Source organism: Equus asinus, chromosome 30, assembly GCF_041296235.1.
Source record: "Equus asinus isolate D_3611 breed Donkey chromosome 30, EquAss-T2T_v2, whole genome shotgun sequence".
Taxonomy (NCBI): domain Eukaryota; kingdom Metazoa; phylum Chordata; class Mammalia; order Perissodactyla; family Equidae; genus Equus; species Equus asinus.
This window is the reverse complement of record NC_091819.1, coordinates 4,549,828-4,568,153: the sequence shown is the minus strand read 5'-3', so window position 1 is coordinate 4,568,153 and position 18,326 is coordinate 4,549,828. Positions and strand designations below refer to the sequence as shown.

At 43.1% G+C, this 18,326-nt stretch overlaps 1 protein-coding gene across 2 annotated transcripts; it reads left to right on the top strand.

Moving 5' to 3' along the window:
• The first annotated feature begins 10,071 nt into the window (after positions 1-10,071).
• On the top strand, positions 10,072-15,319 carry C30H1orf53 (chromosome 30 C1orf53 homolog). Of its 2 annotated transcripts, none has more exons than XM_044762665.2 (3): positions 10,072-10,377; positions 13,775-13,876; positions 15,094-15,319. In XM_044762665.2, exons 1-3 carry the CDS (start codon positions 10,114-10,116, stop codon positions 15,163-15,165), a joined length of 438 nt encoding a protein of 145 aa, XP_044618600.2. In that variant the 5' UTR covers positions 10,072-10,113; the 3' UTR covers positions 15,166-15,319. The 2 variants fall into 2 exon arrangements, with proteins under 2 accessions (XP_044618600.2, XP_070357762.1); XM_070501661.1 differs by having other exon boundaries at positions 13,775-13,883.
• Positions 15,320-18,326: the final 3,007 nt, after the last annotated feature.

The window sequence follows — 18,326 nt, the reverse complement described above, 5'->3', positions numbered from 1 at the left end:
AAATTAAGAGGGGCATTATATAATGATAATGGGATCAATTAATCAAGAGGACGTAACGATCCTAATGGTTATGGATCAAAGAACAGAGCTGCAAAGTATATGAAGCAAAAGCTGAACAAATTGGAAGAATAAACAAATCCGAAATTATTTCAGAGACTTCAATACTCATTTCTTAATAATTGATAGAATGAATAGAAACATATGAAGGATTTGAACTCATGAACAATTTGACCTAATTGACATTTGCAGACAATTCCACCGCAGAACACACATCCTCCGCAAGTGTATAGTTGATAGGAGGGTGGGAGGAAAGATCACAAAAGGGCACAAGGAAACCTTGGGGGGATGAATATGTGCATTATTTTGACTGTGGTGGCAGTTTCATGGGGGTATCTCATCAAATTGTACACTTTAAATATGTGCAGTTTATTGTATATCAATTATTCCTCAATAATGCTACTTTTTAAAAAGAGACAACCAGACTAACACACATATCGTGGATCACACAGCACAAACAACATATTCATACACATACAACTGACAAAGAATTCGTATCTCAAATTTGCAAATAACACCTACAAATAGATAAGGAAAAGACAACACAGTAGAAAGATATGCAAAGGCTATCTGCAAGTATTTCACAAGAAAACAATATACAGGACAAAGAAACATGAAAAGATGTTCAATCTCACTTGAAATTAGGGAAATGGAAATTGAAATCACGCTGAAATATTATTTCACACCCATGAGATAAGCAAACATTTTTCAAGTTGACAATATGTAGAGTGACCTAAATTCTTATCTACTGCTAGTGGGTGTGCAAATGAGTAAAACATTTGGGAGAGGAATTTGATAACAGCTGCTACAGTCAAAGAGGCACAGACCCTACAACCGAGCCATTTCCCTCTGAGGCAAATACCGTGTGAGAATCATACCACAAATGCATTAGGTGGTGGGTATAATAGCATTTATGGAAACATTTTTTGGTAGCTATAAATTAATAACATCCTAAATATCCATCAAATAGGAGAAGACTAAATAAATTGAGATACATTAAACAATAGAATCCTGACATGATAAAAATGCAGTAGAGCCACATAAATTAACATAATCTCTTGAAGTTAATTGAAAAATCAAGTTTTATAAGGATTATAGAGTCTGAAAGCATTTATGTAAAGTTTAACAACAGGAGAACAATACCATACATTGTTGAGGGATTCATATATATGTATCGAAAACACAAAGACATGTATGGGAATGATCAGTTTAGGGTCATCGAGGGTGGGGACTGGGAGATAGAGAGATGTTCTTGGGGAGGGGTGCACAGGGAGTTACAACTGTGATTTTTCTTTTTTTTTTTTCTTTTGAGGAAGACTAGCCCTGAGCTAACATCTGTGCCCGTCTTCCTCTACTTTATATGGGGGATGCCTGCCACAGCATGGCTTGCTGAGTGATGCCATGTCCGCACCCAGGATCCAAACCCGCGAACCCTGGGCTGCCGAAGCAGATAGTGCAAACTTAACTGCTGCGCCACTGGGCTGGCCCCACAATTGTGATTTTAATGTTACGTTTCTTAAACTGGGTGGTAGGAATATGGGCATTTGTCACATTGTCTCTATATTTTTATGTGTGTTTGACATACCTATAATAAAACTCAAGAGGCACAACAAAACTCATCCTTCCTCTTGCACTGGACATTGCCATGTCTGGATACGACCTGAAACTGTAGCAATCCCGGCTGTCATTCTGAAGTGAGCAGTGAGTATGATCAGATGGACTCACTGACGGCACCAGAGCTGAAAGACGAAAGGCACTTAGGTCCTTGCTGATGTTGCGAAGCCGCTGAACCAACACACTCTGCAGCGCCTATGTCCAGACTTCCTGTTCTGCGAGATGATCAGTGTTCTCACTACAAGCAAATCAAGTTGGTACTTTCTGTCGCTTGTAACCAAAAGCACCTCACTGATACCGTCCACAAAAGCTGTCTTCTTCAAATCTTCCTCTTACCCAGGTTTCCATCCCTAGCTCCTGTCAAAATTAGAAACAGTCTTTAATATTCAGTTCAAATTCAACTTCAGTCATCAAACTTTTCCTTACCACGAAGTTTAAAAAGATATCTCCCTATTCTGAACACTGATGTCACTTCATGTCTATAACTATTTAGAGCAACTCAGCGAATATGTAATTTAAATTTTTACAGTCAAGCTGCCTTTGAAACATGATCTCTGGAATCTTAAACTGTAATTTTGGCTCAGTGTACAAAAACCTTTCTTTTTAAATTTTTTCCCAGCTTTATTGAGGTATGACTGAGAAATAAAAATTGTGTATATTTAGATTATACAATGTGAATTTTTTTGGTAAGTTCTCCAACATGACGTTCTAATATAAACATATATTGTAAAATGATTACCACAATCAAGTTAATTAACATATTCATCACCTCACATAGTTACCTTTTGTTGGTTTGCGTGTGGTGAGAACATAAGATCTATTCTTAGCAAATTCCAAGTATACAATATAGCATTATTAACTACAGTTACCATGTTGTGCATTAGGTCCCCAGAGCTTATTCATCTTACAACTGAAAGTTTGAACCCTTTGTCCAACATCTCCCCATTTCCTCCACAGTCTGCTCTCTAGTTTATGAATTTGGCTTTTTTAGATTCCATGTATAGGTGAGATCATACAGTATTTGTCTTTCTGTGTTTGACTTATTTCATCCAGCATAATGTCCTGCAGGTTCATCCATGTTGTCACAATGGCAGGATTTCCTTTTTTATGGCTGAATAATATTCCTGTGTGTGTGTGTGTGTGTGTGTGTGTGTGTGTGTGTGTGTACCACAACTTCTTTATCCATTCATCCATCAGCAAAGACTTTGTTTGTTTCACTATGTTGGCTATTGTGCATAAGGAACCACCATACTGTTTTCTATAATGGCTGCACCAATTTACAACCTCACCAACAGTACACAAGGGTTCCCTTTTCTCCACACCCTCCCCAATATTTATTGCCTGTCTTTTTTATAATAGCCATCCTAACAGGTGTGAGGTGAAATCTCCTTGTGGTTTTCATTTGCATTTCCCTGATTGTTAGTGATGTTGAGCACCTTTTCATATACCTGTTGACCATTTTTATGTCTTCTTTGGGGAAATGTCTATTCGGGTCCTTTCTCATTTCTTAATTGGGTCATTCTTTTTTTTTTTTTTTTTTTTACTGTCGAGTTGTATAAGTTCCTTATATATTTTGGATATTAACCTCTTATCTGATATATGGTTTGCAAATATTTTCTCCCATTCTATAGGTTGCCTTTTCATTTTGTTGATTATTTCTTTTGCTGTACAGAAGCTTTTTTGTTTTTTAAGATTTTATTTTGTTTTCCTTTTTCTCCCAAAGTCCCCTGGTACGTAGTTGTGTATTTTTTTTTTTTACTTGTGGGTCCTTCCAGCCATGGCATGCAGGACACCGCCTCAGTATGGCTTGATGAGCAGTGCCCTGTCCGTGCCCAGGATTCGAACCGGTGAAACGCTGGGCCGCCACAGCAGAGCATGTGAACCTGACCACTCAGCCACGGGGCCAGCCCCAGAAGGTTTTTATTTATTTATTTATTTAATTGAAAAATCTGTTTAATTGTGCACATATCTAGCGAGTTCTTGTCATTTACAGTAAAAAGTAGTAATGATTGAGCCAAGCTAAACCTCTTGTCATAAAGGATGGATGGTGAAATAGGCAAGTGAACTATTGGGCAGCTGAGGGCTGACATATGGGAAGGTTGAACACACAAAGTGGTTTCCTGCTTCAATGACAACAGCTACCATTTAGGAGCCTCACACTGCCCCAGATGGTCTCTAGCCAATATCTCATTAATGTTCAAATAACTCAGCTCTGAGATACTCACATTCTAGAGAGGAGGAAGCCCAGGCTTAGAGAAGCTAAATAATCTCAGTGTCACAGAACTAGACAGGAGATAGGTTAAGATTCAACTCCAGGTCTGTACACCTTCAAAGACAGTGCTCTCTCCACAAGCCACGCTACCACTCAGACTTATTCCTTCACTGGACTATGGGTCAGGCGCTATTCTTAACAGTGGAATAAAAACGGTGGGCAGAATATATATGTTCCTACTATCATAGAACTTAGACTGGTGGATGAATTACTCAATTGTATCCCAAATGTACCACTATTTCCAAAATCACAATATGGACAGGGCACTATAATTTTGCAGGGTTCCACCAACCATGATGCTTTGCTTTTTCTGTTATTACTGGTCCCATGATGTAGTACAAACAGGATTAGCTCACGACAATGCTACCCGAAATGTGCCATCGAGACATATCATCAGATAGAGTAGTTGGTGTTGATGACATCCTTACAGAATTATACAAATATAACAATTCATGCAGCAATATTACAGTTTAGCTGCACGTAAAAGATTCACATTCCACAGGATTTCAAAGATGCATGAATTCTACACCTGTAGAAAACCTAAAGGGATTGTGCGTGCTGTGCTGATCACTGAGGCGTATCACTCGTGCCTACCACTGGGAAGATATTAACATGTATCATACTCAGTAGACTAGTCATACACGTCAATGTCATGGATATTTGACCTGAAACTCAGTGTGCCTTTCATTCCAGTCATGGAACAGTGGACATGCTCATCTCCCTCAGGCAGCAACGAGAGTGCAGAGAACAACACTCTGATTTGTATGTTGTATTTATGGCCTTAACCAAGATCTCTTTACCACTGTGTTGGTATGTGGGAAATCCTACAAAACAGTGGCTGCCTATATCGTTTTAAAAGCACAGTATTAATCTATTTATTGTAATAAGGTACAAATGGAATTAGATTCTTGCTATTTTTTTAGCCAAGGTCTTTCTGGGGATTACACTGTTAATATTGACTGTACATAAGAGTAGGTTTCATTTCTAATACTTGCATGACAAAAGGGCTAGCAGTAATTAGTCTGGATATTTTATGTGACAGTGATTGTGTGCATGTAGTTTATAATTGGAATGATTGTTCGGGGTTAACAAGGCTGCCTTCACTGTCAACATAAACTTACTTCATTTGAAATGCAGTCTGTATACTGCACTTACCATTAATTCAATGACTGTTTGGGGGCAACTTACTAAATAGATTGCCAAATAAAATCACAGTTACCTTGTTATCTTAGTGTATTGTGTCTCAGAACAATAGCTTGAGAACAGCTGATGTGTTGATAAAGCCCAATACTGATGCCTAACCAGGAAATATGAGGGGGAGATGCATTTGTATCATTTCCTTCCTATGTGACTCAGACGTGGGGTTTTGCCACCATTATGCATTCATCCACTCATTTCAACGAGCATTTCTTTTTCAACCTTTTCTAGGTACATGTGCTACTAGAGATACATAGATAATTAAACTGTCTTTACCCTTAAAGACCTCACAGTCTGGCAATAAAAAAGCTCTCCTAAACATAAAACTACAATAAGAGAGTGCAAACATGGAGACACACTTTGGATATTACGGCAGCATTGAGGCGATGCACCCAGCCCAGCCTGCAGAGGAGACTGGGGAAACAATGAGCAAAGTGAGCAGCCAGGGAAAGCTTACTGGAGGAGGTGACATACGGGTTGAGGCTTTAGGGACAAGTATAACTTCACCACTCCAAGGACACGAGGGATTATTTTTGTCAGACTAAACAGCATGCACGAAGTATGAACAATACCTCTTCAGCCCTTAGCAGAGGGCCTGATACAGACTAAGTCCTCGTTATATGTTATTTACATCAATGAATCACTCTGTTCTAGTCAAGGGGAAAGAAATGATAACGAACTGGACTAGAACATTGATAGAAGCAAAGTAGGACCAGTTTGAGACACAGATGAGTAAAATTGGTAGGACTTGGTGATTGTCTGGATGGGGAAAGGTGGAAAGGGTAAAGGATCACTCTAAGATCTCTGAATTAGATGAACAGTAGGACATCTGTGTTTTTAACATGGAAAATAAACAGGGAAGATTTCAAAGGGAGTGATGGTTAAGTCTATTTTGGACATGGTGAGTTGGCGGGTATTTTTAAGCGTATATGTCTAGCCAGATGGATAGATAAGTGTTTTGCTCCCAAGCACTGACCCCGATGCAGAGATCATTGGCAGTGGCGGTAGCAGCTAGACTGAGATTCATTAACGAATGATGGAGAGGATGGAAGAGGAGGTGAAAGGGTTAGATTACTTCATATTGTGTAGTTCACCTACAGCTCGTCCAGGAGAACAAAAACAAAATGGAAAGATAAGAGCCAAATGCAGTAGTGCGCTGGGCATGTAGCACTGGTGGCGGGGCGTCCACTGTGAAGTCAGCAGAGATTCGCTGGGCTTGCCAATAGAAATGGTTATAATTCCCAAAAGTATTTTCTAAGACTGGCTCTGTGAAACAAAGTGTGCTATCGGATGTCCGATTAAATGAAACAGATTCCCTATAGGCAACCTCAGGGGCATGTAACATTTGCTCTCAATCATAAGAATTGAAAGTGAAAACACACTCTACATGGAGCATGACATGTCATTACACACCATTCGGCTATTTGAAAAACATCAAATACATAAACCAGTGTCCAAAAAGAACTGGGTGACACAAGCAGTATATGGACACGAAATCTGTGGGCAGCTCTGTGGCTCCAGCACAAATTTGTCCACCAAAAGCACAATACATTCATAATTCATTAAAAGATAACACAAATTCAATTAGAGGCAGAATTTCAGGGGCTTAGATTGGATAATTTGATAATGTATGCATCTGTCCTGTTTGTCAGAAAAATGGCCCAGTTATTTAATAAATACAACTTAATGAGATTTTAGAGTTAGTACCTTTATCACTTAGTTTTCTTTAAGTATTTATTTGCAACAATATATAGCAAATATTTGCAAATCTGTATTACTATGTACAGAATATTAATTTTAAAATTTCAATATGAATTTGAGAATGAAAAAACACTGACTCATTTATCCATTCAAAAATTCATTATTTATTATTCAGTTAGTGTTGTAGTACCATGTACAAAAGTACAAGGGGGCTGTGGAGATATAAAGATGAAAATGACATGTTCCTACTGTCTTATGATCTGTTGGAAAACAATGCAAAAAAACCTACCACATGTAAAAAGGTAAAATGGAGCAAATAATTGTGGGAGATCAAAGGAAGGAAGTCTAGAAGGTAACAAGAGGAACAAATAAAAATGCTTTAAATGATAAGCAGATACTAAAAGGATTGGGTGAGCTGGTGGTATTTATTTTGCCCTTGCAAGTCACACTGCAGTGGACATTTTTAACTGCGCCCCCAGCATCAATACAGACCATTCTCAGCCACTGGTTTGGGTGGGGTTGTACACAGGCAGCTCCACAGGCAGGCCGATTGGCTGAAGCGTAACCTATACTCATAAAGATTGATTCAGAAACAGAAGGCTGTTAGGATTTCTGGGGCAAAAAGGCTCCTTGTCCAGGAGCTTCATAACAAGACTCTCTTTTTAGCTAGACAAGGATGAGAAAGGATGAAGCCATAGGAGCTGTTTGCAGCCATCTTTAACCAATAAGAAAAGAGCCTTTCTGAAAAGAGAATTAACATTAAAGATGCACAGCTGAAAAATGGAGAGACTGAGCCCCGGTCATATCATTGAGCCCTTAATCAAGTCACACTTCATGATTATGTGAGCAAATTCCTTTTATCGTAACTGAATTAAGTTGTGTGATCTATATCTTGCAACCTGGAGAGACCTAACATAACTATTTAAAAATTAATATAAATGAAACCTAGGCGAATGCATGTCTCTGAATGACTCTCCTCCTCCCCTCAAAATAACAAGCATGTTCAATATCAACATAAACATCTCAAATGATGGGAAGGATTATAAAATATATCCAATATCATGTTATGTGCAGAGATGTGGCGCAAAGCAACACTTTCTAGGGCAAATTTAGGCGTAAACGCTTTGTAAATAAAGTGAGGACTTAATTTACCATTCTAAGGTGGAACATTGTGTCCCGACTTTCATAGTTTTGTCTACTGTGAGCACAGAGAATCTGAGAAGAAATGGACATATGCTAGAATAAGGTAAGAGTCAAGCCCTGAGGAGGTGTTTTAAAATAAGGGACACAATGAATGAAAGTTACTTGATGTGAAATGACACCAACTCTAACGTATGAAGATCAAATGACAATTGAAGGGGGCAGATAATCTATCCAATGTTTAAATGATAGTCTAATTATCCAATGTTTGAAAATTTTTTGTAAATAATTTAAAATACTTTATCAACTCTTGAGTATACATATTTCCAACTCTGATTATATTTTAAAGAGATATATATCTATAAAAGCATGCACATAGGTAACATGTGAATAGTACAAAACAGCTCTCTCAGTCTGAATGCCCACAGGCATTTTAAACCTGGGAATGGAGGAGATACGGAAAGTCTGGTTAATTCAACGATCTGGCTCACCAAGTAATCTGAAACAATTTTTACATCTTTTTTTTTTAATTGCTGTTTTTAAATTTTGAAATAATTATAGATTCACAAGAAGTTGCCAAGACAGCACAGAGAGGTTCCCCTCACCCAGTTCCCCCCAATGATTACACCTTACATACGTATAGTACAATATCAATACCAGGAATCTGACACTGGAACAAGGTGTGAATAGTTCTGTATCTTATCACATGTGCAGACTTGTGTAACCCTCATGATCAAAATAAGAACTATTCTATTACCACACGGATCTCCCTTGCCCCACGGCTTTACATTCAAACCCACCCGGCCATCCATCAGAAGTTTCATGTAACAGCACTTTTCCTAGATTTATTTTCTATTTGTACCTGGTCTAGTCTATTTCACTAACGTAAAATGCTATGCCACGGTTTGAATTATGACGTATTTATAGGTCCTCATCCTCAATTTTAAAAACAACGGAATCAACCTGAACTTCCAGATTTACTTCCTTTATTCGAGAATTTGGTTTCGCAAACACACACACCTGATTTATGGTGAATTCCCTTTTCTAATCCAGTTGCTCACTTTTGGTGATGTCAAGTTTGGTGGCACCTTTTAGCTTTTCCTAGGGTCCCTCCTTGGCCTTCTGGGTATTAAATTCTTTTCTCAGATCATTGAGCATTCTCCGGATCCTGATAACTAATTTATTATTCCAACACAAAGGAAACAGATTTGCAAAATGGGATTCCAATTTATTAATTCACTATGAGATTTATAACGGACCAATAGGGTCGTTTCAATCAGCGCCTACTGAGAAAATTCAAACATGATTACAGGGTTGCATGGTAAATGCAAACACCAAGGGCAGTGGTCAACGGTGGTTCAGTCACCCCTCTCCCGTACAACTCAGGAATCTACTCTTGCTCTCAGGGATCAATTCCTGCCCTCGGTTCTTCAAAACGGAAGATCACGTACAAAATGGAAACTCTAACCTTCCTTCTCCTGAGACCCAGGCTGAGGGTGGGGGACGGAAGTGCTGCTAATTTAATTCTAACACTTCAAATTACCTCCTGGGCTTGTGCTAATTTTCTCACATTCCATTTTGTGGGGTCCCCAGGATAACTTTCATCTTTTCAGACAGGAAATATAACTTTAGTTTAGATCTTGCAAATACTCAGCAACGTGAAAACACCGCTTTTTCCCAGGCTGCCATTTCGCTTTTGGTTCTCATTTCAGGCCGGGCCAAAGAACCAAGACAGAAGGCTCTGCTTTCACCTTTATTCTTGGCACATATTCCGTGTAAATACTCAGCCTTTCTGGATGGGCCCCACCCTTTTCTGGATCTGGCCTCTCATCATCGTCGTGCCGATGCTGCTGAAGGATCCCAAGTCTACTCTGACATAAGAAAAAAAAAAGGTCCACTTTTCATCTCAGAAGAAAAACGGAATACTTGGAATTTCTGTGCAGAGACTGGAGACGGCACGTTCCTCCTGTCCCCGCATCTTCTCGGAGCCTCACCAGCGGCCTAAAAAGTCCACTTTCTTCCGCGGCCGGGCGGAGCGGGTCCAGAGGCTCGGCCCACGCCCCGCCCCGCAGCGCCCGCTCCCGCCCCCGGGGCCCCGCGCCCGCCCCGCCTCCCGCGGGCCGGCGGCGGCCATGGCGGCCAGGCAGATCCCGGCGGTGGCGGGCGCCGCGCTCGGGAGGCAGCCTCCCGCCGCCCTGCCACCCAGGCCTCTCTGGGCCGGAGCAGGGTGCCGACCGCGCCTCGGCTTAACCCTCCGCCCCGCTTCCGAGGGAGACGGAGGCGACGCCGGGCCCCGCTCGCAACCGAGGCCGGAAGAAGCGACCAGACGCCCGGCAAGCGAAGAGTTAACGGCGGCGGAGCGGAGGATCGCGGAGCTGCACGCCGCCGCCTGCGCGGTGAGGCCCCGCCCACCGGCACCGGTCCCGCCTCCCGGGGCCCTGCCAAACCCGAACCTGCCCCGCCCACCAAGGCCCGGTCACGCCCACTCGGCACCGGTCCCGCCTCCCCGGGCCCTGCCAAACCCGACCCCCCCCTCAGGCCCCGCCCCTCCCTCCAAGCCCAGGCCACGCCCACTCGGCACCGGTCCCGCCTCCCCGGGCCTTGCCAAACCCGAACCTGCCACGCCCACCAAGGCCCGGCCACGCCCACTCGGCACCGGTCCCGCCTCCCCGGGCCCTGCCAAACCCGACCCCCCCTCAGGCCCCGCCCCTCCCGCCAAGGCTCGGCCACGCCCACTCGGCACCCGTCCCGCCTCCCCAGACCCTGCCAAATCCGAACCCGCCCCTCCAGGCCCGGTCCCGCTCACCAAGGCCTGGCCCCGCCCACCCAGGTCCCGGTAAGCCTACTCGGCTCCGCCTACTCGGCCCCGCTCGGGCCCACGGCCCCGCCCCACGGCCCCAGGGTCTGTGCGCCTGCGCGTCCTGGACCGCTCGGGCCCCAGGGGCTGCCCTGCTGAGAAGGAGGTTGCAGGCAGCCCGCGTGTCCTGCCTCTGGCCACTGACCCTCGCGCACACTTCCCGCTCCGACCATTTCACTTGAAAACTGGCCACGGTTTCCTATTCAGGGCAAAGGGTTAACGTGTATCTGTCCTGAGTATGAGCGCGATTCCTTTCTGACCGGTGTCGCAGCTAAACTCCGGTCGCAGTGTGGGACCCATCGTCGCTCTGCTGTGTGTGTGTGTGTGTGTGTGTGTGTGTGTGTGTGTGTGTGTGTATGTATTGGGGGAGGGGACTAAGGCGTTGATGGAGGAGGTGGAGGAGCTGAGAAGTAACAGGAAAAATGTGTGTGTATTTGCACTATCAGTTGAACACTTTGCCATCCAATGATTTTAATAATGATAAAATAAAACAGACTTATTTTTAATTTAATTTTCGCTACCGTCCTTTCGTCCTTTCCCTCCGCTCTAACGGAGCACAATTACAAGGAAACTAAAATCAGGCATTTACATTCTTCCTAGACAGTCTTGAGCTATGTTTTCCTCTGTTTGGGGGACTTGACAATTGCTCGTTAGCACCAATATAAAAACTTATCTCCCATCACGCTTTCTAACACCTCACACTAGGTAGTTTAAAGGTAGCAGGTTTATATTTTTATTATCTTGTGAGAGCAAGTGAGTTCTATAATAAAGATAGGAAAACGATATGAAAGTAACTTATTTAATACACTGTGTGATCAGTACTTGATAGGACAGTCAGTGTTATCTGGTGTGGCTTGAGCCAAGCGAGTAGAGGAGAAAACCTTGGAGGTCGCCTAAAGTTGCCTTTTTTTCACGGACAGTGAGTAGGCCCTGAGAATGCACTGCCTGACTCATTCTAGTGTTAAAACTTCTGCATAAAGATTCATCAGGAAACGAGTGGCAGCTCTTGATTGTTCTCGTTTATACCTTTTTTTTAAAACAACATGTGTAATTTCCCCATTCTCCATATTCATCAACCTATAAATATGGTAAATATAAGCAAAAAGTTCCATTCTTTTTAGAACAAATCCCAGTGGCGTGTAAAAACACGTTCAGTCAGCCCGGGGAAGGAAAGAACCTTTTTCTCCCTCAAGGAACCACACTTGTTTCATCAGTGTCAGAATCACAGGTTCAATGACTGTTTGGGAGACCATAAGTAAGCCCAGTAACAAGCTTGCTGTTTTTATTTTCCAACAAATCAGAGCCCCCTCACAAGGGTCCTTCTTCCCTGCCTCAAGGCAGATCCTCCTCTCCCCTTTCTCCCTGTGCCGATCTGCGTCACTGAACATCTTGCTCTCCGGTCAAACTGTCAGCACTCTTGCTGCGTCTTCCTCTGTTGCCGCCATTACCTGAAGCTCATTGACTGAAGACAAATTAAGTTTGTGTGGGCAGCCAACAAGCTCAGAGTTTCTTGATAGACGTGGAAAACAGGAGAGCAGGCACGAGTGCAGGAGCAATCTGTTAGGCTTCCAGGTTGCTGGATAATTGCCCTCAGAAGACTCCGAGAAGCTATGAAAAGTGAGAAGGAGGCTGCTAACACTGTTGCCAATGTTTTTTTGTTTTTCTTCCAAGTCTTCAAATATGGGCCTTGTAAATAAAGAAATGAGGTCTTGACAGTCAGTCATTCTAAGGTTGTTTTAATGCTTCTGTTTACATCTCATCTGCTTCTGTGGTCCCAAAGGATTTGGGAGGCCTCTTCGACTGGCCTTGGGACTTGCTGGATTTCTGTGGCCCCCATCTGGCTTTGCTGGAATGCCTTAGGGGGGACCTGGACTTGAATTCTGTTTGTCCTTTTGCTCCACACTCTGCTCATGAAGCAGAGTGGGCTAAAATCTCAACCAGAATGAACTATTTAACCATTAAGGAAGATGCTTTGAAGAAGTGGTTTGTGGCACATACAAAAATATATGTTAGAAGACATTCAAGTTTCACGTGTATTTAAATGACAAGGCTCCAGGCAGAAAGAGGCAGAGTTACTGCATGGTAAAAAGGTTATATCAAAAGCTCAGAAGAAAGTTCCTCTGCAAAATCTCGAGACTAAATAGTATCACCCACGCGGCCCAAATCCAGAGAAGAGGTTGCATTATTTCCTTTGCCTTACATGACATATTTGGGACACTTTTTAAAAACCATGCTTGAACGTAGGTAGAATATGGCGCCTTGACATCTGAAATGGTGGAGTAAAACTTGCTTTGGATCAAACTCGTGAAAGCAGTGAGTGTTAATATGTAAAAACAGTACTTTTTTTTTTGCCTAAAAACAGAACTAACAACACTCCCCCAAAAAAGAAAATAGTGTAAAATGTGCAATGGAGTAACTCGTCGTGAAGGTAAAGAAAAGTGTTCAATAAGAGGGAAGGTAATACTTTTCTATAAGGACTGTTGGTTTTGATTATCACCTTTTCTGTAAGTTTAAATCATTATCCGCATATTTTAAGTACTGAAATTGCAACTGCAACTTTTGAGTGAAAGTTCATTTTCAGCCTCTTAAGCTCTTAAAGTCATCTAAATCACCTGTTATTAAACTTGTTACCTAGAAACTGAATGAAAAATACCTGAGCAGCGGCTACATAGTTACCGGGTATAGAGGAGTTCTTGTTTTTCCATCAACTTCTCATTTTTCTCAACCTGTATATTTTCTCCTTATGTCACATAAAGTTGGATGGTGTATAATGTTGGAATGCATTCAGTCTTTAATTGCAAGTGCCACTCAAATTGCCTGGAAGAAGTTTAATATTGTTTAAAGAAAATGTTGCAGTATTTTATGAGTAGAAATTATAGTGAGGAGATATGATGAATATTGAGATTAATGAATTGTTTTATTTCATTACTCTTCAGGCTGGCCAGCTAAACTATGTGGATCCAGCTACTGGCTATGTGGTGTTCACACAGCTCGCCCACTTGCAAAGAGGAGAATGCTGTGGCTCCGCCTGCAGACACGTGAGTCGTGAGTCGCAAATTCTCACATTACAGCAGCAGTTGGCGTGCTTCTCAAACTTTGTAAATACCTATTATTTGAAAAACAAGTCAAATAAAAAAGCTAAATAGACCTGGAGTGCACTTTTCACAAGCTCCTTTAGCCAAGGACAATGAAGTGCTTAGGACCAACATAGGACCTTTAAAGTTAATGGAATTTTGTAACATTTCACTGTGAGCATCAGTCCCCTTGACATGCTGTGACTGGAAATTCATGGGAGTTCTTTATTGCAAGGAAACTTTTCACGAGGTTTCAAATAAGTTGTGTTCACTAGGCAAGTAAAAAGAGGACAGGAAAAGAAATCCAGAATATTGCAAGCTAGATCCCAGAAAGCATTTCTTCTTCATTATTAGCTGAATAAATAGAAACTTAACCAACATTGAGAGGTGGGTTTCCTTTAAGTGATAATGATTTTTCTTTCTATGTTCCTTCTTTCCTTCCCCTCTTCCTTCCTTCCTTTCCTCCTCCTCCTCTTTCCTCTTTCTCTCTCTTTCATTCTGTCTTGGCTGTTTTCTACTCTGTCTTTAAAATAACCATGGAACTAGCTACCCCAAACTTAGGGCTGTACATTTCCTAAAAGGTATATTTCAGTGAATATATATCTCTGTGTCCACTGGTCAAGATGAACCAACTAATCCTTCCCTATTTTGAGCAAAACATAAATGGGAATGTGTTCTTCACTGTAACTTTTTAAAAGCATACTAGTAAGGTAAATTGTTTTAGAGTTAAGATTCCAAACTGGTAACAACCTCTGTTTACAGACCATTTTAACTATATGTTTTCAGGCCAAGAAGGTATTGTTTCCTTTTACTAGCCCACTTTATAATTAAGGAACAGACACTAAATGCATGTATTAACTGTAGCCAGTATTGAAAAGCCTTCATTTTACGTATGTTCCTACCTGTGCCATTAGGTGCTTCTAATCAAATGCGTAAGAGCTTTGTGTAAATTGAGGACCTGAGGATTTTCTAAGAGAACGTTTTTGACAGTAAAAGTCTTAAAGTTGGGAGGACGCATTTAGGAAGTGATTCTTGGACCCTAATTAGGACCATTTGACCGGATAGATCAAATGATCTATACAACATTGTTAGCAGTCTCTTTTTTTCACCATGAGAAGTGTTGTACTTTTTGTTGCAAATGTTTGTTAAATAATTGAATAATTGTTTTATTTCTTCTGCAGTGTCCATATGGTCAAGTCAATGTTAAAGATCCATCTAAAAAGAAGCAATTCAATTCGTATTTTTATGTTTGACAACAGCTTCATCTCTGTTCTCCAACTGAGCCTTATTTAAAAAAAATAATAAAACCCTGATTCAGAATTGCTCTCTGTGTTGTTAGTATTTGAGCCTAGTCTAATTTAAGCATATATGTTAAAAGAACATCAATAAAATTAAAAAGCTAGCAAATGTTTGTGTGTTTCTGAAGAGGTACACTGATAGTTATTTTCCTTTTTTTTGGTTCATTATCAGACACATATGTTGAAGAAAGAAAATAGTGACTGTTCCGTTGAATAAATAGCAGTGATCGGATCACATTAGTAGCTCTTGATTTTTCTCATAGCTGCAGTTCGCCCAGTGTTTTCTCCTCAGTGTGAACAACCCAAGGGAGGTTGCTGGCAAATAGAAGAGCTTGAATACATTTTCCACTTTATTTATATCCTGAGCTATAAAGAGATGGATAAAACGCTATATTGTGCGGCATATGAGTGCCCAAGAAGTGCCATTCTGCGTCCAGAAATGTTCTCAATCTTCCATCTGTTCTCTCAATAAAAACTTTAAATCATTCTGACTTAGGGGTCAAGCCGCGTGAGACGCCCATTAAACTGTTCTTCTGTCCTCTGCATTGTACCCCTCTGTTTCTTATGGCGCTTCCCAGGGGAAGCTATCTTAGAACTTTTTATCAGCTTCATACCCTTTCCATTCCCTACTGTGAAAGCCCCAGAGCATCAGTCTCCAAGCCGGGTTAGGACTCAAGGGACCATTCTGTTCACACCTTCTCTGCTTCTCCCTGAGGACAGTAGCCCCCAGGAGGCTTCTCCTTTACCAGTAAAATGAAGCTGCTTGCCCACTTAGGGGGCTGGCTTTACTCCCCAGACTTTTCTCCCAGCAGAATCTGACAGGTTCCTGAACACCTCAGGGGTTTGCTGTCCTCTCTGCCTGTGGCCAGAATGAGGCCACCAAAGGTTCTGGTACCTTGTCCCAAAATCTCTTCAAAATAAAAGCCCTTTTAAACTGTACAATAAGTGAAAAGCACAGTCATATTCCCATTGATTGTGACTGCTCTTGTGGTTCATTTTATGTCAGATATTAAATTGTTTCCCGAAATTGTCGGCATGTTTGGTGCCCCAGTGCCTACAGCTGGTGCTGGAGCTGTGGTGCCCTGAGCTACGCTGGCCCAGGGCCCTGGGAGGTGATAGCAGCCTCCTGGGATGTAAAGAGTAGTCTCTGGCCTGGTTTTGCCCTCTCCAGAAATTGTTTCGAGGAGGAGACTAGGAGAGGGGATCAGCATCTGCTAAGGAGACAGCCTTTCCGGAAAGACTCCTGGGAGCCAATTTCCATTCTTAGGTCGAGAAGCAACCAGCCAGCTCCGTGTTTTCCGCTCGATGAGAAGATAACCAAGGCCATTTTCCGGCGGTGAGGGAGCTGGATGACGCGTTTTTTCAGCAATCCCAAGAGGAAGAAGGTAAAGAAATGGAGTCTTAAAAGGCCGTCTTTCTGGAGACACGAGAAAAAGAGGAAAGGAAGTTCATCTTGCAAAGGGGCACCCACGTAAGGCAGTGTTTCGAGAAAGCCCCTGGGCAGATGGAAATAACTTATGGGATGTATCCTTCCTCGAGGCGGTTCTTTCCTCTTCTCAGTGCACTTCCTGCAGTGGGGACTGGACCAAAAAGGAAGGGCTCCGGACATCCATCACCGGGACCCTCCTGCGGAATGTTTGTGGCTCTTCCTGGCTGAAATCCCAGCCTTCCAGGCGACGGGAGCTAAGGAGCCGCCGCTGGGGGGCTGGGCGGGCTCTTACTCTTTCCTGCGTCTGGAGCTGGGAGCTAAGAAGTTCTCCGCTGTGGTTCTGGGGAGATGCTTGTGAACCACACGTCAGGGGTGGCAGCGGGCGGGTGCGCCCACATTAAACACAATATGGCCACATAAATGGGCCTCGCTGCAAGCGCTTCAAGCTATATTGTATTCGCACATTGTAAAGTAAAAATTCAGGTTTCTTATTGGGTGTGTGTGTACAAACACATGTGGATGCCGAGAAATAGAGAGACTTCCCAGTTAAATGAACTCTGGCCGCTGCTGCGCTTTCAAGGTTTCTGGAGATTCCTGGCGCAAGGCGCCATAAATCAACGGGAGATTGATTTCTAGATTGTTCCTAACAGAAAGACCCGACGGAAACTGGGGAATCTTGTGGGGTTTCCCGGGGTGGCGGATGGGGATAGATGCCCGCGGGGTGGTTCTTCCTTTCGCTGGGAAGAGCCCTGCCCTGGGCAGTCCTCCCAGCAGGTGGATTACCATGCACACTGCCCTCTCTTCGGAAGCCACACTGGCCCCATCGATTTTGCGGAGCAAGAAAGGGAAGGGCTTTCATTATTTTTTTTTCCAAGTGAAACTTGGGGCTCCCAAACCAGGTGTGTGTGGAACAGAAGGGGCAGCGAGAAAGCGAGATGCTCCCCGAGCCCAGCGCGGATCTTCGTTCCATCTCAGGGCCCCTTATCCTAAGGCGTTCGCAAAGTCTGTTCCTCACGCCAGGTTCCACCCCCAGAAACCACCGGGACTTCGATTCGTCTCCAGACAAGGCCAGGAGAGGGGGATCAATACCGGGCGAACGGCAGTCCACATGCTGCCTTCCTATGGGTACTTTGAGACCTCACAGACCCTGGGTAGGCCAGAAGGAACCTCTCCCCACCCCCCTCCCCCCATGCCAACACCTGCCATTTCATCTTCAGTACATTCCAGCAAAGGATTGAGTTTGTCTGCCCATGGTGGAGGATTTAAAACTCGGTGCTGTTTTTTTACTACCCTGCAACAATGAAAAGGTACTTCTGGGTACCAAAACTCTCTCTTCCTTCAGAAAAGAAAAAAAAAGGCAGACGTTTACGTGTGTGAGAGTGTGTGTGCGTGTGTGTGAGGGGGTTGTCAGCACCCTCTTGCGCGCCTCTGTGGAGAGCCTGATTTCCGAGAGAAGGTTGCGGAAGAACCCGCAGCTTTTCAGCTGGGGATTGGGTCGTCCTGGGACGCCCAGCCTACCCAGGCCCTCCGGATGCCCGGCTGTGTGCCAGGCGCCCAGCGCTGGGTTGACGCTCGCTGGCACAAACGGTTTCAAGGTTGGGCTCATGGCACAAAACCTCCAGACTCACGGCCCCCCTCCCTGAGACTATGAGTGTGAAAGAGAGTGTAAACCCGAGAATCGTGGGCT

Coding starts and splice junctions, on each gene's coding strand:
- C30H1orf53 (XM_044762665.2), top strand. CDS start 10,114: ATGGCGGCCAGGCAGATCCCGGCGGTGGCGGGCGCCGCGCTCGGGAGG. Junction 10,378..13,774: donor TGCACGCCGCCGCCTGCGCG/GTGAGGCCCCGC, acceptor ATTACTCTTCAG/GCTGGCCAGCTAAACTATGT. Junction 13,877..15,093: donor GTGGCTCCGCCTGCAGACAC/GTGAGTCGTGAG, acceptor TTTCTTCTGCAG/TGTCCATATGGTCAAGTCAA.